Raw genomic sequence first — 27,498 nt, 5'->3', positions numbered from 1 at the left:
AGACTTATAGTCTGTGGTAAACTGTGCTTGAAAATTCTGGGAATTGGCTCAGTGTTCTTAAAGCTGGGTAGATTTGTTCCCTGACCTATTCTGTGTTCATTCTTGAAGAAAAAAGAAACAGCTATTAGGGCTTAAAGGGTGAAGTACTTTGCTAAGGGCTACTTTCCTCTGTATCAGCATGTCAGAATTTCACTCCCATTGAAATAGTAGAAAGAAAATCACTGAGTCTTGAGTTACCTTCCTGAGCAGCAAGGACCTCTGAGAGGAACTTCAAACAGTGTTCCTCATCAGGTATTTCAAAGCGTCGCTCTCTGGTCCAGTCCCCCTGAACTCGAATTTTGCAGCCACCTAAAAAGAATTGAAATTCATACACATACAGCTATGGGATACAATGTCTTATTGGGGTCATATTCTCAACTTATCAGGTTAATAGGTGAAGGTCCAGATCACAAATATTCCAGACTTCTAATGTAAGAAGCACACATATAAGATTAAGGGAGTCAGTAGAGGGGGTGATGCAGAGAAAGAACCCTAAGGGAAGTGAACACTAAGGGAACACCTAGGGCTAATGAACTGTGTCAATGACCAACCTAATCTAGGAGTATGATACATACAAAAATAATAGCTTCTTGCATTCTGACCTGCCTCTCAGATATTAATGCAGGGACTTTCTAGCAAAAGTTAAATTTCTCAATCACCCTCCTCCCATCCCTTAGCTGAAAATTCCTACCATTTCAAATTTGATCACACAGTAAGAGTATCTGAAGTGTGGAGGGAATAAAGGAAGTAGGATCATCTGTTTACAGGCACAGATTCAATTAAATTTACAAACCAATTAAAAAAGAAGAGAATAGTGGCCGGGCGCTGTGGCTCACGCCTGTAATCCTAGCTCTTGGGAGGCCGAGGCGGGCGGATTGCTCAAGGTCAGGAGTTCAAAACCAGCCTGAGCAAGAGCGAGACCCCGTCTCTACTATAAATAGAAAGAAATTAATTGGCCAACTGATATATATATAAAAAATTAGCCGGGCATGGTGGCGCATGCCTGTAGTCCCAGCTACCCGGGAGGCTGAGGCAGAAGGATCACTCGAGCCCAGGAGTTTGAGGTTGCTGTGAGCTAGGACGCCACGGCACTCACTCTAGCCTGGGCAACAAAGCGAGACTCTGTCTCAAAAAAAAAAAAAAAAAAAAAAAAAGAAGAGAATAGTGAGACTGGTTCAAAGTATTAAAAAGAAAAGAATAGTGAGATTGGTTCAAAGTATTTCAAAAAGAATCATCTACACTTCGTTACCTCAAGTGAAAAATGTATGTATGTCTTGAATAAACTTACAAAAGCAATATAATGACCTAGGTCCAGGGTTGGTTTGGTTCAATTATAGCCAACTGGAAAATAGCAGAATTAGAAGCAAAGTTATCTAGGACTTTAATTTCTTATGTGTATAACATACTGTATCTCCCCCTTTCTGATGCCCTTATAGTTATAATCTGTATCAACTGTTTGAATATGGTGATCCAGGAAACATATGTACTTATTTATATTCTTATTCTAAGTGATTTATTAATATGTGGTTTTCTCATGCCCCTGGAAACTATAAGCTCCTTAAAGGCAAGAGGAAGGCTGCATATACAGGTTACCCAATACTTTCCATGGTCTAGGGTGACCAAGTGTTCTGGGATTGTCTGGGACTGAGTGACTCTCTAGGACTCAGGGCCTTCAATGGTAAGACTGGGAAAGTCCAAGGCAAATTGGGCTGGTTGGTTACTCTACTGGTGATAATGACATCAGACTTCACAGGCAGAAGGCATTTAATAAATGTTGAACTGGACTCTTTCGCACTTGTAAATAACAAAGAAATGAGAAAATGAAATGAAAATCCAGTTTCTTATGGTGGAAATCCACTTCTGAACCTTTGGCTCTCTTTTTGTCCTCTGCATTTCCTGTTGTTTCTATCCTTGTAAAATGAGTTAAAAAAGAAAACAAAATTATTACTCAGAAGAAGAGATAAAAATGGAGAAAAAATGTGAAAGACGTGGACTAGAGATAAAATTAATGAGGGTGCCACTGTAAGGCAGAACAAAACGGAGGGAGAATGAATAAAGTGTCAATTAGGAGCAGCCTTGAAGATACAGGGAAAATGCCTTCAGGACCTAATAAATCCTCCCTTTCTCATATTAAAAGTAGTTTTAAAAAGAATAGTTCCTATCTGACAGAAATTTAGAACAAGAACACATATCTTCTCTCTCCCACAATTCTTGAAAGATATGTTTTAGCAAATATGTAACTGATCTATTTTAACGGCCAGAAAATTCCAGAAATTGCTTACAAAATAACACTACATGTTCTCTCACTATGTTTCTTGGAAAAGAGAATAAATGATCCCATGACACAACCTTCTACTATTCTTCTTCCTTCTAAAACCCTCTGAACTTCTGTGATCTTCAATATTCCTATAACCTCAACTTCATCTGAATATTCCCTACACTTCTCAGTAGTTCTCAACTAAGGATGCACTGAAATTACCAGAGGCACTTTCAAAAACTACTGACACCTGAGTCCCACCCAGGACAATTAAAACAGGATCTCTGGAGGTGAAGCCCAGGCACTGGTAGTTTTAAAAATACTTCCCAGGCAACTCTACAATGCATCCAGATTAAAAATCAGAGTCAAATGCAAACTGGCTGGTCCCTGAGGGGGGCACTTCCCCTGAATAAGAAATAGTACTCTTAATGCTATGGCCCCTAACCCCCAGTCGGTGGCCTATTAGGAAATGGACCTTGTATCACCACCTGAGCTCTGCACCCCAAACCTTCATCCCCAGTCCGTGGAAAAATTGTCTGCCATGAAACTGGCCCATGATGTCAAAAAGGTTGGGGACCGCCATCTTAATGGAAGCTGTTTATATTCTCTCACACCTGATGCAAATTGGGTTGTGTTCTTATTTGTCCTAATACCACCTCCAGACCATTCCCTCTCCTCCTCCCTCAGGAAAAATCCCTTCTCCTTTGAGGCTCACCCATTGAGCTATACTATCTTCTTCCCTTTCCTCATCTAATGAGATCATCCACCACCCTCTCAGAAACCTCAGAATCCAGGATTCAAAACCTGACTCACAAGACTTCCATTTTGCTCAAACTCCTGCCATTATTTTGGGTCCCTTTAAAATTAGCACAAAAACCCAGTCAACACCTTTCCCTTCACCTCAGCCACCACACTCCCTCAGTTCCCACTGGACTCTGTTATACCCTGGACTTTCCCATCATAGAAACACCACCACCTCATAAACCTCTAATTCAACATCCCACTCTGACCTATTAATTCCTTGTGACTTAATTGCTCACCATCCCCACTGTAATTGTTCTTTGACCTCATGTGGACTTCCAGCCCATTCCTGTACTTTCTCACTATCCATCAGCTCCCTCCTGCTTTCCTTTTCCTTTTTTATGAAACAGATGCCATCAGTACACTCTGGCAAAAACCCAAAGCTGCCCTACCTCTGTTCTTCCATGGCACCTACTTGGCTAAATTCCAACCCTCAGGAATCCAACTAATTGAAGCAATCTAATTTTCCACAGTCAACCAGTCCCCTACTACTATCTGGAACAACTATTAATTATTTCACACCTTTTCATTTATTGTTCAAATTTGAATACCCTTCTTCTTCTTTTTTTTTTTTTTGAAACAGAGTCTCACTTTTGTTGCCCAGGCTAGAGTGAGTGCCGTGGCGTCAGTCTAACTCACAGCAACCTCAAACTCCTGGGCTCAAGCAATCCTTCTGCCTCAGCCTCCCAAGTAGCTGGGACTACAGGCATGCGCCACCATGCCCAGTAATTTTTTCTATATATTTTTAGTTGGCTGATTAATTTCTTTCTATTTATAGTAGAGACGGGGTCTCATTCTTGCTCAGGATGATTTCAAACTCCTGACCTCGAGCAATCCACCCACCTCGGCCTCCCAGAGTGCTAGGATTACAGGCGTGAGCCACTGTGCCTGGCCAGAATAAATACCCTTCTTCTTAAGTGCTCTTATTCCAAGCAGACCTCATACTTCATGGAGACCTACCTAAATTTGTACTCATCTTCTCCTTTTCCTTCTGATACAGGAAGAAGATTCCACCCATCAAGGTCACCTTCACTTTGAATTACAATCCCTCCTCTCCGATCCTCTAAAAAATCTTATACTCACAACCACTCCCTAGACACACCCCAACATCTTTAACCTTTCCCTTTCACTGGCTCCTCTCAATCACCATGAAATTGTGTTAAGTTCTTCCCATCTGAAAAACAAAAGCCTTCCTGGACCTCATATTTCCCTCCAACCCCAGTCCATCTCTACATTCAATCAGTAGGTCAAATAAGGAAGAACAATATAGCCATCTCCATAAATTCTGAAAACACATTTTATAAAATACACTGTATATTCATGACTTTTAAAAACACACAAGCTTAAAATGAATGTAGTTCTTAATTTAAAAAAAAAAAATCTGTCAAATCAATAGGCAATAATGTCCTTAACAGCAAAACACCACTTGAGTCATTCCCACTGAAATAAGGAGCTAAACAAGGGACATCATAATTACCGTGTTTCCCTGAAAATAAGACCTACTCATAAAATAAGCCCTAGCAGGACTTCTAAGCATTTGTGCAAAATAAGCCCTACCCCGAAAATAAGACTTAGTGGTGGGCGTGGCTACGCAGCGCATCTGCACAACCCATGCATTTCCTCTCAGAGCGGTAAAGAAGATGAGCAGCCCTTCTCATCTGCCCCATGAGAGCTCTATTGCTCGACATGAGAGATTGGGGCCAATGGTTCTTAAGGAAATAGAGTCGCAAGAAATTCAGGATAGAATTCGAGGTTTGGAGAGTTATGATGATGTTCCAGAAGAAGGCGACTTAACTATATTTGAAAAAATGTAGATTGTTGGCCGGGCGCGGTGGCTCACGCCTGTAATCCTAGCACTCTAGGAGGCCGAGGCAGGTGGATTGCTCGAGGTCTGGAGTTGGAAACCAGCCTGAGCAAGAGCGAGACCCCGTCTCTATTATAAATAGAAAGAAATTAATTGGCCAACTAATGTATATATATAAAATTAGCTGGGCATGGTGGCGCATGCCTGTAGTCCCAGCTACTCAGGAGGCTGAGGCAGGAGGATTGCTTGAGCCCAGGAGTTTGAGGTTGCTGTGAGCTAGGCTGACGCCATGGCACTCGCTCTAGCCTGGGCAACAGAGCGAGATTCTGTCTCAGCTGGAGACTCAGACTTGTGGGGGGAGGGGGGAAGGGCATTTATTGAAACTTTAAAGTCTGTACCCCCATAATATGCCGAAATAAAAAAAAATGTAGATTGTTGTACCATACTTAAAAAAAATAACACATCCCCTGAAAATAAGCCCTAGGGTGTCTTCTTGAGGAAAAATAAATATAAGACCGTGTCTTATTTTTAACATGATATTTAACACTGGTTCCCAGATTCTCATTGGCATGGTGAGACATGAAGAAAAACTAATAGTTGTAGCTACTAGAAAGGAGACAAAGTCATTATTTGCATATGATTGAGGCCATTTACCAAAATGAAAAAACAAAACAGCAAAAAATATTAAAAATAAATTTCAGGCCGGGCATGGTGGCTCACGCCTGTAATCCTAGCATTCTGGGAGGCCAAGGCAGCGGATCGTTTGAGTTCAGGAGTTCGAGACCAGCCTGAGCAAGAGCGAGACTCAGTCTCTACTTAAAAAAAAGAAAGAAATTAGCTGGACAACTGAAAATATGTATATAAAAAAATTAGCCGGGCATGGTGGCACATGCCTGTAGTCCCAGCCACTCAGGAGGCTGAGGCAGTATGATTGTTTGAGTCCTGGAGTTTAAGGTTGCTGTGAGCTAGGCTGACACCACAGTACTCTAACCCGGACAAGAGAGTGAGACTGTGTCTCTAAATAAATAAATAGATTTCAGTGAAATGGCTGGATAAAAGATAATTATCCACAACTCAATCCTGTATACTAGTAATAAGCAATTAGAAGAAAATAGAAAAAAGTTCCACTCACAATAGCAGCAAATAAATTAAAATCAAGAATAAAATACTTAACGTAAAAAATTATTATATATATGAGGAAACTACAAAATTTTACCGAGTGATACAAAAGAGGACCTGAATAGAGTGATATAACATGTTCCTTGATAGTGACTTCATTTTATAAAGAAGTTAACTTGATAAAATTTGGAACATACCTATGATTTAATATTGGTCATTAAAAATCATGTTTTTAAATAATTTTAAATGACATGGGAAAATGTCACAATGTTAAATGAAAATGCACGTTAAACACTATAAATGAGGATTCCAACTATGTAAAACTATAAATAAAAGATTGGAAGGAAATACATCAAAATGTTAACCACAGCAATCTCTACATTGCAGAATAATTTTAGTTTGATGCTTTAAACTTTTCTGAATTTATAAATTGTATATAACAAAAATATATTACCTCTATAGTCAGAAAAAGATTACTTATAAAGCATTTAATACCAACATCTAATGGGAAAATATATATTTACATTAAAACCCAGCATGCCTGACAAACCCAGGGCCCCCCTCCTGCAATATACTGTGTGCTCTAAAGGTTCATGCATGAAGCTCAAGGATCAAGATAAAATCTGGTTTCAGTGCAAATATTACTAAATGGGCAGAAATAACAGGATTTTATTCAAGTGGTCATTTAACTATTTTCCCCCTATGATCTAGTAACTTGAACTCTGGACATGTAATACATGGCTAATTTATACCCAGGATTGGTTACAACAAAACTAATGCCAAAAATTAGGTATTTATAAGAGAAAAGGCATAGCTCACTTTAACCTAACCTTTCAGCTTTGAATCAAATATCTTTCCATATGAAGTACAAGACATTTCAGTATCTTGTTTCAGCAGCAATGTCAATTACTGCAGAACTGTATTTGGTCTAATTTTGCTTTTTTAGCATTGTTTTTGCCTTCTCCTTTCGACGCACAATATGACATAGACATTAAGTATTTTCTTTCTTGGATACCTGCCTCTGGGTTTAGTCTTTCAGGATCAGCCCTTAAGACCTCCAAAATCCATGACCAAAGAAAAGAATAATAAAACCCAAACCAGAAAAAGCCTACTTAAACCATTCAATACAAATTAATGGTGCCAAGCTCAGGGACTGTGTCTAAACAAAATTATGTTTAACCCATAATCACAAGCTAAGTGCCAAGTTCCACTTGTTCAAGGACTCAACCAAGAGATAAGGCAACCCATTTGATTTAATTTAACGTGGTCAGATACTCTTTTCCATAGCAACCACACAGTAGTCACAGTAGCAGTCAAGTGCCCATTTTCTCCTCCCCATAACACAAAATATAAAGAACAGCTTGTACAGAAAGTCGATGATGATTTGATTCAAACAGATAAAATGAGAGAATGGAAACAGTGAAAAGAAAGATGATGTTCCACAGTGAAAAGAAAGACTATGTTCCCTCTGATAAGGAGATGCCTTGGGGAGATGGGGCTTAAATAAAAGACCAAAATTATTTTAAGAAAGAAATGGAATACCTGAATTGCTGAACGAGCAATTTAAGGGACTTTATAGATTTCCAAAAGAATATAAGAAATAAGGAAAACATTATGATTTAACAGACAAATATTAGAGAGGGGGAAGTTTAAAATGTAACAGCAGTTAAAAAAATAAGAAAAAACATTCATAAACTTTATGTGCTTTAAACATTTTACTAGCCCTTCCTACAATTATCAATTCCACAGCAATTATTTAACTGATAGCAACAACACTGGTAACTCAAAGAAGCTCAGCATTAGCAAAGCAGATCACAGTTTTTTTTTTTTTTTTTTTGAGACAGAGTCTCACTTTGTTGCCCAGGCTAGAGTGAGTGCCGAGGCGTCAGTCTAGCTCACGGCAACCTCAAACTCCTGGCATCAAGCAATCCTCCTGCCTCAGCCTCCCAAGTAGCTGGGACTACGGGCATGCACCACCATGCCCAGCTAATTTTTTCTATATATATCAGTTGGCCAATTAATTTCTTTCTATTTATAGTAGAGACGGGGGTCTCGATCTTGCTCAGGTTGGTTTCGAACTCCTGAGCTCAAACGATCTGCCCGCCTTGGCCTCCCAGAGAGCTAGGATTACAGGCGTGAGCCACCGTGCCCGGCCAATAGCAGATCATATTTTTAATGTTTATAAAGATTCTTACCAGCCACCTGCTTTTTCTTAGGCTTAGTCTAAATGGTTTTGGGAGACAATGCTTATTTGTATGGCTGCCTTAAGAAAATGAAGACTATAGGATAAGATGGCAAAATAAAAAATGGGCCCCAGAAGGTGTCTTAAATATAGTGGGTATTCAATCAAATAAATTTTTGGTGAAAGAAAATCAATTCCATTCACAAATATACTCACTGTTTGAAGCTATGTCAATCAGAAGAGTTTCTTCTGCTTCTGAGGGGGGAAAAACAGGATCAGGGAAGAAAACACCATTCATTACAGCAAAAAGAAGACCATTCCTAACTAAATAACTGCTTCTCTCAGTCACTACTCCTAGGTCTTAGAACACATTTTTTAAAAAACCCTTTGCGTTTTTTTGTTTTTTTAAAAAAGGATTTTAATAGCACTAAGTTCTAAGTAACCAAATGGAACACCTTAAAGCAAATCAAGTAATGGCAAATTAATAGTAGATAACATAACAACATGTTAATTCAAATGAAGGCAAGTTTAATTCCCCTTCACTATAACAAACTAATTTAATATAATCTGTGTCCTTTAGATACTTCTTATAGAAAGCCAAGGAAGTGACCCTGAAGGCCCAGAGGTGAATTAGTTTCTTAACTCAGATCTATTCTTTGAAAATTTCCCAATGATTTCATTACCTCTGCCCCTGCCCCATATAGGAGCAGAATATACCTGAAGGTAGCCTGAAGTATATCTTCAGACTACAATTAATACCTGTGGGCCCAAGGCCTACCATACCCAACAAGAAGTACAAAAAAGTTTGCAAGTTCAGAACTCTCTTTTCTCTTGATGGCTCTCTTGGTCGTCTTCCTTGCCTCTAGTGTCTAGACCCAACCTATCTTCCTCCTGATTTTTCTGGATTTGACCAACAGCACCTTCCAGACCCTCTGGGCTAACTGAACTCTGCATACCTGATTAGCCTGGATCCACATTGGTCAAATGGAGTAGTCTCAGCCTTTTATATCTCTCTCCGAAGAGTGAATTGCATATTTGACTCCATTATTCAGGTACAACAGAAACAACTGGTAAGGAACTAAGTTATCTAATATTAGAAAGTAGTTTCAATACTATCACTAGCATGATTAAGCAAGAGAAAATAGGGCATTAGAACACAGGTATTATATGTTCACTATTGTTCTTCAGAAACTTTTAGTTCTGTAAAACCTGAGTGTTTACAGTTTTCAAAATAGATGCACAGGTCGAGAAATAGAAAGGAGGTGAAAACTAAAGGACATAATTGTTCCTTTCATCATGAGGAACTACGGTCTATGTGTATACATATTTTCCCAGATCCCAAGAAGTAGCACTACAATCTAACAACCAGCTGCCTATTTATTATTAAAAACAATACTAAGAGAAACAGGGTAAAAGAGACCCAAGGAGTAGTACAAAAAGGCACAAAGCTAATAGGATACTAATTTAAAGTCATCTTCTTTGGTTTTTTTCTCCATAAAGGGCTACACCTTGAAAAGTGATGTAAGCACAGCAACTTACTATGGCATGTGGCTTCCTTGTTTAATATGTCTCTCTCATACAAAGCAGACTTAATAGCTATGACTTCATTCCTCTATACCAGGGGTCCTCAAACTACGGCCCACAGGCCACATGCAGGTGTTTTTGCCCGTTTGTTTTTTTACTTCAAAATAAGATATGTGCAGTGTGCATAGGAATTTGTTCATAGTTTTTTTCTAAACTATAGTCCGGCTCTTCAATGGTCTGAGGGACAGTGAACTGGCCCCCTGTTTAAAAATTTTGAGGACCCCTGCTCTAAACAATATTGTGGACAATTCATTGAAGGTATTTTTAATTCTTAATACATGCTGTCTTAAAAAGTTATAACCACTGACTTAGCATTTTCACTTACAGGAATAAATCCTGAGGAAATGTGCAGGAAGATTTATGTGGAGAGATGTTCATCACATTATTATTTATACTAGTGAAAAATAACCCAAATGTCAAACATAGGGGAATAATTACATTATGGACCCTGAACAAAATGGACTAATATATAGTCATTAATGCCATGGAAAAGTGTTCATAATATGATGGCATGTGGAACAGACAAAAAATTATATAGGATGAGTACCACTCACCCTGAAAGTTATGTGTAGAAGAAAGGAAAATATCAGGCATTTATCTCTGAAGGATGGGAATTTAGGTGACTTTTTTTTTTTAATGCTTTTCTGTTCTTTCCAAACTTTATGTATATATATTTCTTTTGTGGACAAAAAAGTTCAATGTGGTTTAAGAAAGAATCCATGCAAAGTAGGATACAAGTTTTCCAAGAAGCTATAACTGATACAGAATGTTTCTGCCCGATGAAACCACCAGACTTGCTGGAAACAGGATGCACTTGTTCTCTAGTATCAATTTCCTTTATAGAGCAATATGAGATGACAGAAGCAACACCTCCTACACAAACCTCCCAATTTTTAAGTTTCATTGTAGCAGATGAAACAACAGATTTTCTGTGTTCAGTCCCCAAATTTGAGGGCAGGGAGCCAGATATTTCCTCCCTAGGGTTGATTTTCTTAAGATTCACCAATGTCAACGTTTGAGAATCAGCACAATTGAATGTAAGATGTTACAGTCTGGCAAAGCGTGTTGCCAAATAACTTAATTTCAGATAGTGTGGGGAGAAAGTGCTGAATATATGTGAATCCAAGCGACCTTGATACTTTACAATGAGTACTGTGTCCGTTAAGCCCAAGAATATCATTTAAATCCACATATAGGTCAGTCAGCTTAAAAGACTACCTACATAGGCAACAGTCTACATATATCTCTAACCCCAGCCAGGTGAACAGGTGAGACATAAACCCCTGCAAACTAGGCAATATAATAGATATATTTCAATATAACCCTTCAGCACTCTTAGACAAAGCATTTACCATCTTCTCAATGTTATCTTTCTATGCAAAGAGTAATACACTTCATTTTACATGCAATGACACATTTAAATACGTATGGTACAATGCAATAATGACCAAGGAAAAACACTATAAAATTAGCTAAGCAATTAAAGCTAGTACCTTGAACACATCTGAAGTGGCTATTTATAGGAATGATATCTTGAACATGCTGTTCCTTCTCATGCAACTGGATTATTAACCTAGGAAACAGAAGAATGCATCAATGAATAGCTACTGAAAAACCCAAATGTCTAGCAACAAAATACTTTGCTGTCTAATTACACAAATCTAGTCTGTCTTCATTCGACTTGCTGCATCTAGTTTCCTGGATCTGAGAATCATGACAGCTAGATATTGCTCTAGGTCTAAGAGGATGTTAGTGGTGATCAATATCTGAGTACCCACACTGTTCTATATGCCATATGTCCTTAAAACAGTTTTCAAGCTTAAGAGCATGAATTACAGAGTATGCATACCAGAGTGAAGAATTAACAGCTAGATGTGAATGCCATGAGGGCAGGGACTATGGGTATCTTTTCACCAAAGTACCTCTAGTTCCTAGCACAGAGCCTGGCACATAGCAATTGCTCCTGTGTGTTGAATCAATGAATTAGAAAATTCATAAACCAGCTTTCCAATTATATCCCTATGGCTTTTAACAAAGAACGTTTCTATCTCTTCAAACAGGCATGCAGGCTCATGGAGTAAGAGGGGGTTAGCCAGCTGGATCAGTCTAAATACTGGTGACCAACAAAGTAGCAGACATCAGAATGCCTTTAGACCCCTTGTGTCTTTTCTCTGGTTTCTAACTTCATGTTGGTATTTCTATGTAAATACGACTGAACTTGGCTCCTGAGTATGAAACGTGAGACTTCTAAATCCATATTGTACTCTAGAAATATTAGTTTTCATTTATTATTTATCCTTAGTGGCCCAGAATCAAGGTATAACCTACTGGTAAGCAGCCATTCTGAACGTCAATTAGCTTTCCCAGTCAAGCACTCTTCAGGTGGTTTTGTTTGTTTGTTTTTGGCAAGAACACTCCTCTTTTCTTCCTGAGACCCATCTCAAATATCACCTCCTCTGTGAAACTTTCCTCAACATCCCCTAAGCAGAACCAGTGGCCTTATCCCCTTTCCTTGCCCCTCTAATAGAGCACTTACCCACTCCATTATAGTTATATTTATTTCTCCTCACTGATTTGAGCTCCTTGAAAGCAAGTACTCGATCATATTCAGTTTTGTCTACAGCCTAACAGATACACAATAAATACTGATTGAATAAATTAACTAGTTTAATTAAGCTACAAGCAGAGGTGAATTTCTAAATATAACTATTCAACTTCTGTCATTGTTTTGAAGGGCTTGATTTCTATTTTGTTGTGTTTTTTGGGAGCCTGCTGTTTTAGCTTTTTGGATTTTTTTCAAATGTGTTAACTTTGAAAGGGATAATGAGTAAGTATGTGCTTAGACAGAAGCAAGGGAAATAAAAATATTAATGCTGTTTTTCTGCTTTGATCTTGCTTGCCTAATTTATAGGAGTTTATATTTTAAGGTGATTACAGGAATATTGGGCAGGAGCCTTTCAATCTGGAAAGTTGAGCAGAGTCTTATAAACCCAGATGGAAACCAGAAACTAGATAAAAAGGCTGAGAAAGCAAGGATCAAGGAGGAAGAGCTTACTTTGATGATAATGAACAGGAACCACTATAATTTCAAAATATGTAGAGTAGAAATGGTGATGAACATTAGCAGTAAAGCTTCATCTTGACTGTAATGTTAAAAACCATAAAAAAGAAAGATAAACTGAAAATTTAAGTGAATTCCACAAACATTTATTGAATATCTACTATGTGTTAGCCATTAAATAAATTACAGCAAAAGAACAGGGCTAAGAATAAGTACAAAAGTTCTACCTAAATGTAATTATTCATTTCAGAACATAAAGATTAAAAATAACAGGTATATAGCAAAACAATAAAAATCAGAATTTGGTTGTTGTCAAACAGAAAAGAATGACAAATTGTGAATGCAGACTCAGCATCATCCCTAGGAAATACTTTGATTTGTTCAAGGAAGGTCAAGAAACAGGTTCTGTCATAATCTATTATCCTTGAAAATAATGAATCTTAGTGTTTGATTCCCTATTCCCCCCAGATCTTATTTTTAATTGTAATTTTGGTCTCTCAAGCAAATTTCTCTTATGGTTAATAGTAAGAACCACAGACCTAAAGATTAAGACAGACTTAAAGTTCTAGGATAAAAAGGCCAAAAGTAAAAAGCTCTGGACATCCAAGTCAGAGAAGGCACCCAAGAGATAAGAATTTGAGGATTACAGATGGTATTATGGTATTATGTGTCTCCGATAACTGACTTCAAAAGAAACTTCTCAATCTAATTCTGAGATATGTACATCGGTTCAGAGCTCAGCTATGCTACTTCCTGTGAACATGCGACTTAACCTCTCTCTGCTTCATTTCTATATCTGTAAAAGGGGGATGATGATAATATTACTATTTCATAGTAACTCACACATGCAAGTTAAATGAATTAATGAAAAGCACTTTCAACAGTACCTGGCACAAATCAAGCCATCAAGTATTACTTGTTGCTATACTTCCATAACTTATACAAAATAGGAACACAAGAATTTGATTTCTCTGTGGGGAGGATATGAATAGTCAGGACAGCTACCACACTGCCAAGTTTAAAGGTTCTGCTAGTACAAGAACCTAGACAGGACAAGGTACTTCTCTCAAGGCCAGCTGCTCACTCCCTTATTAGCTGAACAGAGTTCCAAACCTATTAAGCCAAGGGACCAGACCCTGGGCTGTGGTCATCTCAACAATGTGGCTATTCTATTCAATCTTCATAACTTTGTTTTTACAGAAGAGGAAACCAAGGCACAAAAAATTTACTGGTTTGCCCTAAGGCCACATCTCTGTATGCCATCTCAGCCTTTGGGAATGTTAGTGGTGTTCCACTTTTTCAATTCGCTTTTCTGTTGAATTTACTTGTATTAAACTGGTCTTCCAAGATTTGATGAAAACTGGGGAAAATAGCATGAACTTCACACATCAACAGAGCTGACATATCAACAAAGCAGGATATAGGGAAGAGCTATTTCATAGAACTAGATGATATCCAGTTAGAGTGCCACCAATAGTCTCAGAGAAGAGCAGGCCAGGCCAGTGGAAATTTCTTCTGTATAAACTAGGCAGAGGATCCAAAAGTGGGGACTGAGAAAAATTGCTATTAGGCAGAATACAGTGTTGGGAGATGGTAGGATTTAAGGGAACAACTTTTAAACCAGGAAGGACTCTGATGTCAAGAAACCAGTGAACAACGAAGGAAAGTAGCATAGGCACACAAGGATCAAGACCTATATGTAATGGTCACCATGGATACTTTCAGGATGAGGAGCTAGCAGCAATGGAATGAGGCTAGCAGCTATGGTAATAGTTTATCACAATGATCTTTTGATCCATTAATCAACAATATTTACTGAGCTCCTGGGTCGGAGGCCAAGTGGAAGGTGATACACACTAATAGAATGCCAAATGTCATTTATGTTTCTACACATTTCATTACCTTTTCTTTCCAACAGTCAAGTCAATAAGTGAGGCAGTTACTGGCCTACACTAAACCATTACTGAATTAATGAATATGCCTTGGAGCAAGTGGGATAAGGGGGGGAGACTGGAGGAACCAGTTGAATGGGGTTAGGAAAAGACAAGTCTTTAACATTTAAATTAAGCGTTTCCATAGCACTTTTGCTTTTTGTAAATCACTTGCGCATTTATTATTCCTTTGGAGTTGTAACTCCAATGGCTACAATGTAAGGCAGTTAATGTTTTTATTCAACTGATGAGTAAACTAGGGCCCAGAAAGCTTTATGGACTTGGCCAAGGTTACACAACACATGTCAGTTGCAAGGGCAGGAACTAAGGACCCAGGCTTCCTGCTTCCCTGCCTATTGAGTCCTTCCACTGAGCCACACTGCCAGGCACAATCTAGAGGCTTGGAAGTTGGGGACAAAGCCCCGAGGTTAGAGAGCACTGGCACTTCACACCTGGGCCTGAACCTGTTGCCCGCGTGGCCTCAGTGGGAGGCGGGTGGGTGGCTCGTCGCTGTTTGGGGTTGGGAACCAATGGTAGGCTCCCCTTCTCTGTGGGAATCAGGTGGTTACTTACTCATATTGCCCGTTCCTCTGGGCTAGGGTCAGGGCGCAGGGCTCCCGAAGAGGACCCTTCATCTCCATACCCTCGATAGTATGCGGACGCTTGTCAAGGGTCTCTTTTAGAAGCGCGACAGGAGGAGTGGCGCGCGGAGGAGCGGAGGGGGTCTCCCGCTTCCCCAGCCGCCCTCCCCTAGCCCCCGGGCGTCACCTCCGCGCCGGCCGCCTCCTCTGCTCTGCTCGGCCTCTGTGCCTAACAGGCCCCCCACCCTGCCGTGTTCCGCAGTCCCCCCGACCCCCACCCCCAGCCCTGCGCGCCCTCCCCTCCCCCTTCTCTCAGGCGGATACAGCAAGGGGCTGGGCTCCAACCGGCAGCGGCGGCTCCATCCGGGCGGCCTCCAGGCTCAGCGGGGCTGCGGACTGCGGGCTGATCCGACGACACTGCGTCCCACGTCCTCACGCCCACCCGCCTTGGCTGAGGGTCCTTTGAGCCAAAGCTCCGCGCCGGGCTCCTGGAGCCGGGAGCCGGGAGCCGGGAGCTGAGAACCTGACCCGAGAGAGAGCGGCGCCTGGCGCCCCCGCCAGTTTTCCAGGCCGCCGCAGATTCCGCCCCCTGCGGCCAACCTGAGGAACTGCAGCGAGAGACCCGACGGACGGGGGGCGTCTCTACCACGTCCAGCAAGGAATGTGTCTTAAATGCTACCCGTGACACCAGAATTGTTCTGAGGACTTTGAAGATTACTACAGAAACAAAACATAATCATACCTATGAGGGAACTATCTAGTCAAAAATAATAATTTCTCTTAAGATTATAATGCACTATGTTGGTTATTCTACCTCTCAGATGTTCTTTCCTTCATCTTCTTTCTTCTATGCTCTAAATCAGAAGATTATCCAAAGCGCAGAACTTTGCTCCTCCTGTAGGTGCCCTTCAGGTCACCTCTAAGCAGGCAGCATCCAAATATATATCCCTGGCTCAGACCTCCTACCTAATACACCCCAGTGTTAGAAGAACACTCTGTGACAAAACTAACTCATCATCATTTCACACAGCCACCCAGGCTTGACACTTCAAAGCAATATACTTTCTTCTCTCCTATCTAATCTCTGTATCTAATCAATCAGCAGACAAACTGGGTTAATATTTTCTTTGCAATTACTTTTAAATTCCTTTTTTTCCCTCCATTCACACTGCCATCTCTTTATTGTGATATCCTATCTGGGTTTTTGCATTTTCCCCAAATAAATCTCATTGTCTCTTCTCTCTCCTTTTACCTTTTTACTCTGTTGACAGCCATAAAAATATACTTCCCAAAGTAATTTTTCAGTTGTGTTATTCATTTGCTCCAGATTCTATAATGGACTAGATCTCAAGACGGATTTTAAATCTATAGTAATTATGGAGATAGACCAATGGAACAGAATACAGAGCCCCAAACAGACCCACACATATATGGAAAGTTGATATTCAGCATATGCGACATTTCACATCAGTGGGAAAAGAATGGATTATCCACTTAATGGTACTGAGACTATTGATTATCCATAGGGAAAATTATAAAATTAGATCCCTATTTCAAACCATAGAGGAAAAATCATTCCCAAGTGGATTAAAGATCTAAATGTGTAAAGAGAAACATTATAACTCTCAGAAGAAAATAGGGGAATATCTTTATGATCTTGGAATAGGGAACGAGAATGATGTATTTAGCTATATTAAATTTCAAAATTTGTGTACTTCAAGACAATATAAACAAGTTAAAAGACAAGCCACAGACTGGGAGAAGATATTTTCAATGCAACGCTTGTAAGCCTAGCACTCTGGGAGGCCAGAGTGGGTGGATTGCTCAAGGTCGGGAGTTCGAAACCAGCCTAAGCAAGAGTGAGACTTTATCTTTACTATAAATAGAAAGAAATTAATTGGCCAACTAATACATATAGAAAAAATTAGCCGGGCATGGTGGCATATGCCTGTAGTCCCAGCTACTTGGGAGGCTGAGGCAGCAGGATTGCTTGAGCCCAGGAGTTTGAGGTTGCTGTGAGCTAGGCTGATGCCATAGCACTCACTTTAGCCTGGGCAACACAGTGAGACTCTGTCTCAAAAAAAACACAAAACAAAACCCATATAATTAACAAAGGATAACCTGTGAGGGTCTATACTCCTAGCTGTCATCACCTTTCTGACTTCTCCCACCATTCTCTCCAATACTCTGTGCTTAGTCACACTGGCTCCTTGCTGTTTCTAGGTATTATCAGGCATACTCTTGCCTCAAGACCTTTGCACTTGTTCTCTCTGCCTGCACTGTCAACTCCTTCAGGTCGTTGCTCATATATCACTTTCTGAGGCCTTCCTAAACTACTTTATTTAAAATTGCAACTCAACTATCCCCCCTTCTACTCCCATACATACATGTTTCCTATCCCTCTCCCCTGTTTATTTTTCTCTATAGGATTTATTGCTATCCACTATTCTATATACTTATCAATTTTGTTTATCATTTACCTTCCCTCACTAGAATGTAAGTTCCATGAGGGCAAGGTTTTTTGTCTATTTTGTTCATAGCTGCATTCTTAGTGCCTAGAATCATTCCTGGAACAAATTAAATGCTAGAAAAATATCGACTAAATTAGTTAATTAGCAACCAGGATGTATAATAACTCCTATAAATAAGTAAGACAGAAAGAAACAGTAGAAAAATATCTGAATAAGCAATTTATAGTCAAGGAAACCAAAATGGGCAATAAAGACATGAAAAGATTCTTAACTTTATTACTATTTAGGGAAATTGAGAAATAAAATCATGAGTTATCATTTCACAAACATTAGTCTGGGAAAAATTTTAAAAGTCAGACAATGCCAAGTGTTGTCAAGGATGTAGAAAAGATAGAACTCCAATCTACTGCTAGAAAGAGTGTAAGCTGGTATTGTGAAGAGTATTGTATAGAGTAACTAAGAGTAACTATTGTGAAGAGTAATTTGACAATGTCTAATAAAGTTGAGAATGTAATAACCTTCAATTAAGAAGTTCTAGTTCTAATTATATACACCGGCAAAACTCTAACCTTTTATATGCACAAAGAGACATATGAGAGAATGTTCGCTGCAGCATATTTGTAATCTCAAAATATGGAAGCAAATTTAATGTTTGTTAGCTGGTGAATGGATAAATAAATCATGGTATTCATGATGAATGAAGTTGAGCTATATATAGTGACAGAGTTAAATCTCAAAAATAGAATGGTGAGCAAAAAGAAAATTGCAAAACATGTATGGTATACTATTTATATAAAGTCTTAAAGTATCATCTGTTGCTTATGGTTACATAGATATGTAGTGCTATAATGGGATATAAGACACAAAAGGGCATGATCACCAAATTTAAAGGAGGTAGAGGATTGAAAATGGGAAGAGGCAAACAATAAATATTAACTATATCTGTAATATTTATTTCTTGAGACACAATCTGAAAGTTGCTGTTGCAAGATTTGATAGAACTGGTTGGTGGGTACATATATTGGTTGTATTATTTCATGTACTTTTCTGCATTGAAAATCATTTTCAGTCAATGAAAATGTGAAAAAAAAAGAATATGTAGGGGAGGTTTAGCAATGTCAAATGCTGAAAATAGGACAAGGAAAATGAGAGTCAAGAGACTTTTTTTGGATGTGTCAAGAAGTTCACTGGAGACCACTAGGTGTGTGGTTTCAATAAGTGGTAAGGATAGAAATAAGATTACAGGGAATTGAGGAGGGGCTGTATCATGAGGAAATGGAGACAAGAGACCACAAATTGAAAAGGTTTGGAAATCAAAAGGAGCAAAATACAATTTTAACTAAATTAGTTGGAAGGATCAAACAGAGGTTCTTGACAAAGCCTGAAGCCACTGTAAAGCAAAGGAGCCAGCAAAGAGGGGCTTTTTAAGATGCCAGAGGAAAGAGGCAGAAAGGTTGGAAGCAAAATCCCTCCATAATTGGGAAAGACAAAGATCCAAGGTGGAAATGGAGGAATCAGTCTTAGAGAAAAGGTAACATACTTTTTCCTCCAAGTCTACAGTATCCCCAGCACCTAAAACAGTACCTTGCGTATAGTGGGTACTCAGTAAATGTTTGCTAAGGATATAGAGGTTGTGTAGAAATTGAAATTTATTGAAGGACATTAAAAACTGAGGTCTCTTATAGGGGAAATGATGACTGTATATAAGAGACATCCAATGCAAAGAGTTCAGGTCATTGAAAAAATTCAAATAAATGAAACTCTAGCTTCAAGAAAACGTGAATCTCACCATGTTCACCACCACCACCCACACAGACATATACACATATACACACATGCACACGATTAAATGGGTGTTCAGTGCCTATCTTTTGGCCATTAGACAACTATCACTAAGTGTCTAGAGCTTATGTACTTTTTAGAGAATAAATAAAACACTTATTTTAGAGACAAAATAAAACAGTGAAATATTTTTAAAAAGGCTAAAAAATACTAAAAGAAAACAGCAAACTCACAAATAATAATTTAATTACAAAATTAAAACATTATATCAAGTTCATTAACAGTAATTAAATTTAGTATTTATTTAAAAACCCATTATATTGGAAAACAATTTTTAGGTTGAATCCTCTCACTTCCCAAGAATTGCCAAGTATGCATAATTCTTATGGAGAAATCACAGCCATTATAAAATAAATTAGGCCTGGCGCGGTGGCTCATGCCTGTAATCCTAGCACTCTGGGAGGCCGAGGTGGGTGGATTGCTCAAGGTCAGGAGTTCAAAACCAGCCTGAGCGAGACCCCGTCTCTACTATAAAAAAAAAAATAGAAAGAAATTAATTGGCCAACTAATATATATAGGAAAAATTAGCCGGGCGTGGTGGCGCATGCCTGTAGTCCCAGCTACTCGGGAGGCTGAGGCAGCAGGATTGCCTGAGCCCAGGAGTCTGAGGTTGCTGTGAGCTAGGCTGACGCGATGGCACTCACTCTAGCCCGGGCAACAAAGCGAGACTCTGTCTCAAAAATAAATAAATAAATAAAATAAAATAAAATAAAATAAATTAGTGTTGCACAAACAGTTTCAAAAGCAAAATTACAAAAGCTCTTTCAAAAATTTATAGAAAAATATAGATGTTTAATTCAAGATGTGGATGCATTTTAACATGTTTATTGTGATGCTAGCTGAAGCCTCCACAAGTGAGAGTGTTCAGGGCCTGCAAGGGCAAAAACAGGCCTGCCTAACATAGATGAGGCTGGGAAGGAGGATATCGTGTAGGTGAGTCAGCAGCCAGAAGCTGGAAGGCAGGCCCAGCAGAGGTATAAATGATTCATTGATTTTTAAATCACCACTAGTTGAAAAGCCTCGCTTTTCATATACACAAATCAATTCCATACAGAGCAACATAAAGAAGAGCTCGTTTTTATTTATGCATTTCTATTTTACATTTCTGCGATATATTTCTACTTACGCATTTCTATTTTACTTAAACATTTCTCTTTTCATTCCTTATAGAATTTGGGGTGAGAAAGGCTTATTACCTGGGGCCACAGCCTATCACCTACACTCCTGGTGAGATGGCGACAAGTACAGCAGGCAGGAGAAACTGGCCTTCTTTGGCACACAATGCCCTCCAGGTCCTTCTTCTCCTGCTTTAAATCTCACCTTCCCTTTGCTTCTTTATTCCTGTCCTGGTTAGTTCTTAATTCCCTTTACGTTTCACCCCTATCTCATTCTCTTAGGCTAGGCTCTCCTTTCTGCTTAGCAAATTTTACAGGCAGGTCTGGCATTGCCCAGGCCTACTTGCCTCCTCCTCTCAGAAATTGGAGATGCTCGCCAGGCATGTTGGCTAATCCTAGCCCTTTGGGAGGCTGAGGTGGGAGGCCAGGAGTTCAAGACCAGCCTGAGCAACATAGAGAGACTCTGTTTGTACAAAAAAATAGAAAAATTAGCTGGGCAAGGTGGCATGTACATGTAGTTCCAGCCACTTGGGAGGCTGAGGCAGGAGGATCTCTTGAGTCCAGGAATTTGAGGCTGCAGTGAGCTATGATAATGCCACTGCACTCTAACCTGGGCAACAGGGCAAGACCCTGTCTCAAAAAAAAACAAACAAAAAAAAAACAAAGCAACAACAACAACAAGGAAATTGGAAATGCTGAACGGAAAGAATATGGAGTCAGCCTGGCATGTTAAACCTCAAGGATCTGTTCTGAATGCATCTTTCTAGACTTATTTCCCAAGAATACTCTTTACAAACTTTGTGTTCTACCCATCATTTCCCTTCAGAATTGAACATGTGGCAATCAGATGAGTGTGCTCATGGCTCAAGTACTCAGTTGATCATCTAGCTGAACACTACTAGTTTGCCATCTTGGTCTTGATCTTCATAGAGTGTTAAATTATGAGAAATGGTCATAATCTGTTTAATATATATCCACAAAGAATCAAAACGATGCTGATGTTGAAATACAGAGCATAAAAATGATTATAATTCTGCAAATTCTCAAGGTGACACTCATCAGGCCCATTTATTTGATCAGCATTCTCACATAGCACATAAAAATTTTTCAAGTATTTCAGAAATTCTTAAAGAGAACATCAAGTTATAGCTAAGTTCAATTTGGTTTCTCACTTGGAATAAAGATTATGCAAATTTGCAAAGTAAAATGATAAGATCTCTAACCTCATCATTTAGAAACAAAATGCAAAAATTATTAAAGTAAGCACATTGATATTTTTTAAAAGGTGAAAGATTCATATGATCTGAAGAGAAACCAGAGTTGCGTTGATATTTTTTAAAGTACTAAATTCAAGAATTACAAACATAAGGTCTTGACAGCAGCTTTTGTCCATTTGTGAATGCTGCAATGTGAAGTCCAGTGACATTTAATCTATACTGTGATGGATATAGTGGGATGATCTATGAAGATTGCCTGAGCTTCCTTCTACTCTCAGCCTTGACCCCCTCTCAGTGAGATAGTGAGACATGAGGCTAGTCTCACCTCCAATAAAGATGTCATGAAAGAGGGAGAGAACATATTCTTGGTTTTTAGGTTATCAGTTTAAGTCTCAGCCCAGGGTGCAAGACAGAAATATTTGGGAAAAGTCATTGTTGAGGAAGATGTGTTATGCACCTCACCCTATCCCTCCACCCTCAGTAGACAAGAGCCTCAGAACTGAGAAGGACGAGGGTAGGAAAAGAAGAGAATTTAGACACTGGGGTCTTGTGGTCACGACCAGAGGAAGCTGCACTGGGAAGCAGGAGGGACCATGCCATTAGAGGGCTGATGGGAAGATGGCAGCAGGGACGGATGACAGGCTGACTGTATAAATTAAGGAAGGCCAATGCAGAATATACCAAGAGCCCAAGAAGTGGCTTCCTCCTCCCCGCTACTGTTATTTCGGTCTTGCATAAACTTTGGAGTTCAAAATTAACATGAGGGGTATGAAGGAGGGAGAGGGTGAATCCTAAATATAATCTTGTTTAAACATGAAATGACTAAAAGAAACCAAAACATCACATTTTCTGAGTTTATGTGGATGAGTCTAGATTGTTTTCCGTTCTCAGGAAGAATGATGCTCCTAGAAAGAAATTAAGCCCAGGCATAGGCAATGTAAGCTCCAGAACCTTGTCTTGTCTTGCTTATGGCTGTATACCTAGCTCCTGGCACCTAGCACAGTCACATTTCAATAGGTATCTGTGGAATGTATAACTATCCCTTGCAGAAAATAATATTCATTATTTTCTAAATTATTCAATTTAGAATTTTCCTATGGGTATTGAGCGTCAAAACATATTGAAAATGCCACTCTAATCAGTTTGACTATTTAATTTTTGATGATATGCAACTTATTCTTATTTCCATCTCAGTGTTAATGCTATATCTTTCCCCAACCCCCTTTGCAACCGTATTTGTTGGAATCCTGCATTCTTCAATGCTCACCTCAAATGGTCCTTCTTCTTTGAAGCTTTTCTCCTGTCGCCTCTCAGCTGGAAAAGAATGCTCTCTCTTCTGAACAACAGTGTCTCTGTGTACCTCTTATAGAAGTTCTTGGAACTTCTCAAGGTCTGTTAAGTATCATATTGTTACAGAATGAAGAAGCACACGATGAGCTCTGATCATTCTTATCTCCACTCGCCCACCATCTCCTCAGCAATACCTAGTCACAGTTTTTAAAGTAAATGTTTATAAAACATCTATTTATATTTTCTTATGGTGTGTCTATTTTTCTCCTTTTAATGTGCATAAAACATATATGCATGGTTTAACAAATAATTATAAATTGAATGCCCATGTAACCTCTACCTCAGTCAAGAGATTGAACATTATTAGCACTTTGGAAGACATCTTCAAACCAGGCATCTCTCTCTGATTACTCCTTCCCCCACCTAGAATTAAATCAGGGCTGGTATTAAGCTAGCATTCCCTGTAGAGGTATAAAATCTTCTGTCTGTACGAAATGGTTAAGGTCTATGCCATAATGATCATTAAACGTTTTTGAAGATCATTCCTGGACATAACCACTATCTTGACTTGTGATAACCATTGTCTTGCTTTTCTTTTTATTTTATTTATTTATTTCAGGATATGAGTGTACAAATATGTTGGTTACATATTATGCTTTTCTTTATAGTTTTATCACTTATGAATGCAGTCATAAATATTTTTGCCTGTTTTTGAACTTTATATGAATGAAATCATACAGTATTTACTCTTTATATCTTGCTTATTTCACTCAATATGGTATACATGTGGTTATACATAGATGCCATTCATTTTCATTTATGTATAAAATTATTGTGTTAATATATCACAATTCTTTCATTCTCCTGTTGATGGACATTAAGTGGTGGTTTCCAGTATTTGGATATTACAAACAAAAGCTGATAAGAACACTCTTGTACTTGGTTTTTGGTGCACATATGAATGATTTCCTCTAGGGTATATTAGCCTAGTGGAATTACTGAGTCAAAGGTGTTGAAGGTTGGGGTCTCCAGAAGCAAAAACTGAGATGAGGTGTTGGGTGAAAGATGTTTATTAGGCTGATCAAAGTGGTGACGTCGCTCTCTCCTGGGCCTTGAGCCGCGTGCCAGGTGAGGGACTGACTATTCCTGGTGAGTGGGGCCATTCTTCTCATTCTGCTCACGGGGCGTCTCGCCTCTCCTTCTCTGCCTGTGGGTGTTGGGTGGGAGGCGAGGGTGCAACAGTCGTTCGGCCAGACTTCGCTACCCTGCCCTGTTCCCTGTGGCCTTGGCGGGGATCCTTGGTTTTCTTGATGTAGCGGGCAGCCCTCGCTTTGTCCCTCATGGTTGTGGCTTTGCGGTTGTCCCTCCCCGTAGCTGGGGGGGGGGGATCTGTCCCGCTTTGCCCGGTCGTGTGCCTCCTCGGCGCGTGGGTGCTGGGTCTGTGTGGCCCTTTGCGGTGCTCCTGGAGTGTACTGGGTTGTTCCACAAGGTGCCCGAAACCGAGTGGCGGTCATTGTGCTAATTCCCGGTGTCCCTCTCTGGTCGCTGCTGCAGAGTCTGCTGCGTGTGTCCCATTAAAAAAAAAAGAAGATGTTTATTAGGGATCAACACCCATGAAAGCAAGGCAGAGGACACAGGACTAGGAAGGGGAGAAGATGAATTGCAATACAAGTTTGATGATGCTTGAGCTAACCTGGCATGAAGCTTTGGAACAAGTAGAACCCATTGGAATGTTCTGCGTCAGGCTAGAATGGTTCATTACACCCCTGCCTTGCTCATTCACCTTACAAAAAGCATCACCTAGGGTGAAGCAGCTCTCTGCAGCCAAGGCAGACCTCTCAGGAGTTGACACCTGGAGGATGTCTGCTGATTACACTCCCCTGACCTGGGAAAATGTCCTTGTTTGAAGGAGAAATCTGGATGGCACATCTCTGTGTCTCTATTACAAGAGGGTACATATGTGTTAAGCTCTAGTAAATAATGCAAAACTGGTTTCCAAAGTAGTTGTGCAATTTATACTGTCATTTGCACTATATGAGAGTTCCCATTGCTCCCCATCCTCACCAACTCTTGTTATTATCAGTCTTTAAGAATACTAGCTATGCTAGTGGATGTGTAGCAGTATCTCATTGTGGTTTTTTTTTTTTATTTCAGCATATTATCGGGGTACAGATTTTAAGGTTTCAATAAATGCCCATTTCCCCCCCTCCCCCCCAAAGTCTGAGTCTCCATCATGACCATCCCCCAGATGGTGCACATCTCACTCATTATGTATGTATATACCCGCCCCCCTCCCCCCTCCCACCTGCCCAATACCCTATTACTGTAGTACCTATGTGTCCACTTAGGTGATACTCAGTTAATACCAGTTTGCTGGAGAATATATCTGGTGCTTGTCTTTCCATTCTTGGGATACTTTACTTAGTAGTATGGGTTCCAGCTCTAACCAGGAAAATGTAAGATGTGCTATATCACCGTTGTTTCTTAGAGCTGAATAGTACTCCATGGTATACATATACCACATTTTATTAATCCATTCATGGATGGATGGGCACTTGGGCTGTTTCCACAGCCTTGCAATTATGAATTGTGCTGCTATAAACATTCGAGTGCAGGTGTCTTTTTTGTAGAGTGTCATTGGATCATGTGGGTAGATGCCCAGCAATGGGATTGCTGGATCAAATGGTAAATTCACTTGTATCGCTTTAAGGTATCTCCATATTGCTTTCCACAGAGGTCGAACTAGTTTGCAGTCCCACCAGCAGTGTAGGAGTGTTCCTCTCTCTCCGCAACCATGCTAGCATTTATTGTTTGGAGATTTTTTGATAAAGGCCATTCTCACTGGGGTTAAGTGATATCTCATTGTGGTTTTGATTTGCATTTCCCTGATGATTAGAGATGTTGAGCATTTTTTCATATGTTTGTTGGCCATTCTTCTGTCTTCTTTAGCAAAGTTTCTGTTCAAGTCCTTTGCCCAATTTTTAATGGGGTTATTTGATTTTTTCTTCCTGATTTTCGTGAGTTCTAAGTATATTCTAGTTATCAGTCCCTTATCGGATGCATAGGATGCAAAAATTTTCTCCCATTCTGTAGGTTGTCTGTTTACTTTCATGACTATTTCTTTGGCTGTGCAGAAGCTTTGTAGTTTGATCATGTCCCATTTATTTATTTTTGTTGCTGCTGTGATTGCCTTTGGGGACTTCTTCATAAACTCTTTGCCCAGGCCGATGTCTAGGAGAGTGTTTCCAACTTTTTCCTCTAGAGTTCTAATAGTTTCATACCTTAGGTTTAAGTCTGTTATCCAGCGTGAGTTGGTTTTTGTGAGAGGTGAAAGGTGTGGGTCCTGTTTTAGCCTTCTACAGGTGGCTATCCAGTTTTCCCAGCACCATTTATTGAAGAGGGATTCTTTTCCCCAGCGTATGTTTTTGTCTGCTTTGTCAAAGATTAGATGGCTATATGAGGATGGTTTTCTATCAGGATTCTCACATCTGTTCCACTGGTCAATATTCCTATTTTTGTGCCAATACCATATTGATTTAATTACTACAGCTTTGTAGTATAGTTTGATATCTGGCATATTAATGCCTCCCATTTTGTTTTTGTTGCCTAGAATTGCTCTTGATATTCGGGGTCTTCTTTGGTTCCATATGAAGCATAAAATTATTTTTTCTATATCTGTGAAGAATGCTGATGGGATTTTAATAGGTATTGCATTGAATCTGTAGATCAGTTTGGGTAGTATAGACATTTTGATGATATTGAGTCTGCCGATCCACGAGCATGGTATGGATTTCCATCTGTTTACCTCCTCTGCTATTTCCTTCCTCAGTGTTTCATAGTTCTCCCTGTAGAGGTCTTTTATGTCCTTGGTTAAGTATATTGCTAGGTACTTTAATTTCTTTGTTGCTATTGTGAAGGGAATTAGTCTTTGATTTGGTTCTCAATTAGATTGTTGTTGGCGTATATGAATGCCTCTGATTTCTGTGTATTGATTTTGTATCCTGAGACTTTACTAAATTCATTGATCAGTTCCAGGAGTTTCTTGGTTGAATCTTTGGAGTTTTCTAGATACAATATCATATCATCAGCAAACAGTGAAAGTTTGATCTCTTCTGCCCCTATTTGGATACCTTTGATTCCATTTTCCTGTCTGATTGCTGTAGCCAAGACTTCCAGCACTATGTTGAACAGAAGTGGAGATAGT

General features: G+C 39.5%; 1 protein-coding gene across 2 annotated transcripts in view; it reads right to left on the bottom strand.

Moving 5' to 3' along the window:
- OCRL (OCRL inositol polyphosphate-5-phosphatase) overlaps window positions 1-15,514 on the bottom strand; it is a 49,162-nt gene extending 33,648 nt beyond the window's left edge. Inside the window, exons 1-4 of one of the 2 annotated variants that reach the window (XM_012750398.3) lie at window positions 15,352-15,514; window positions 11,280-11,359; window positions 8,419-8,457; window positions 238-348 (exon numbers count right to left, since the gene is read on the bottom strand). In XM_012750398.3, coding sequence (XP_012605852.2) covers window positions 238-348; window positions 8,419-8,457; window positions 11,280-11,359; window positions 15,352-15,419 — 298 coding nt within the window. In that variant the 5' untranslated portion in view covers window positions 15,420-15,514. The remainder of the gene's footprint in view (window positions 1-237; window positions 349-8,418; window positions 8,458-11,279; window positions 11,360-15,351) is intronic. The other variant, XM_012750393.3, reaches the window with a different exon arrangement.
- Window positions 15,515-27,498: the final 11,984 nt, after the last annotated feature.

This window comes from Microcebus murinus, chromosome X, assembly GCF_040939455.1.
Source record: "Microcebus murinus isolate Inina chromosome X, M.murinus_Inina_mat1.0, whole genome shotgun sequence".
Lineage (NCBI taxonomy): Eukaryota > Metazoa > Chordata > Mammalia > Primates > Cheirogaleidae > Microcebus > Microcebus murinus.
This window is presented reverse-complemented; position numbering and strand designations above follow the sequence as displayed.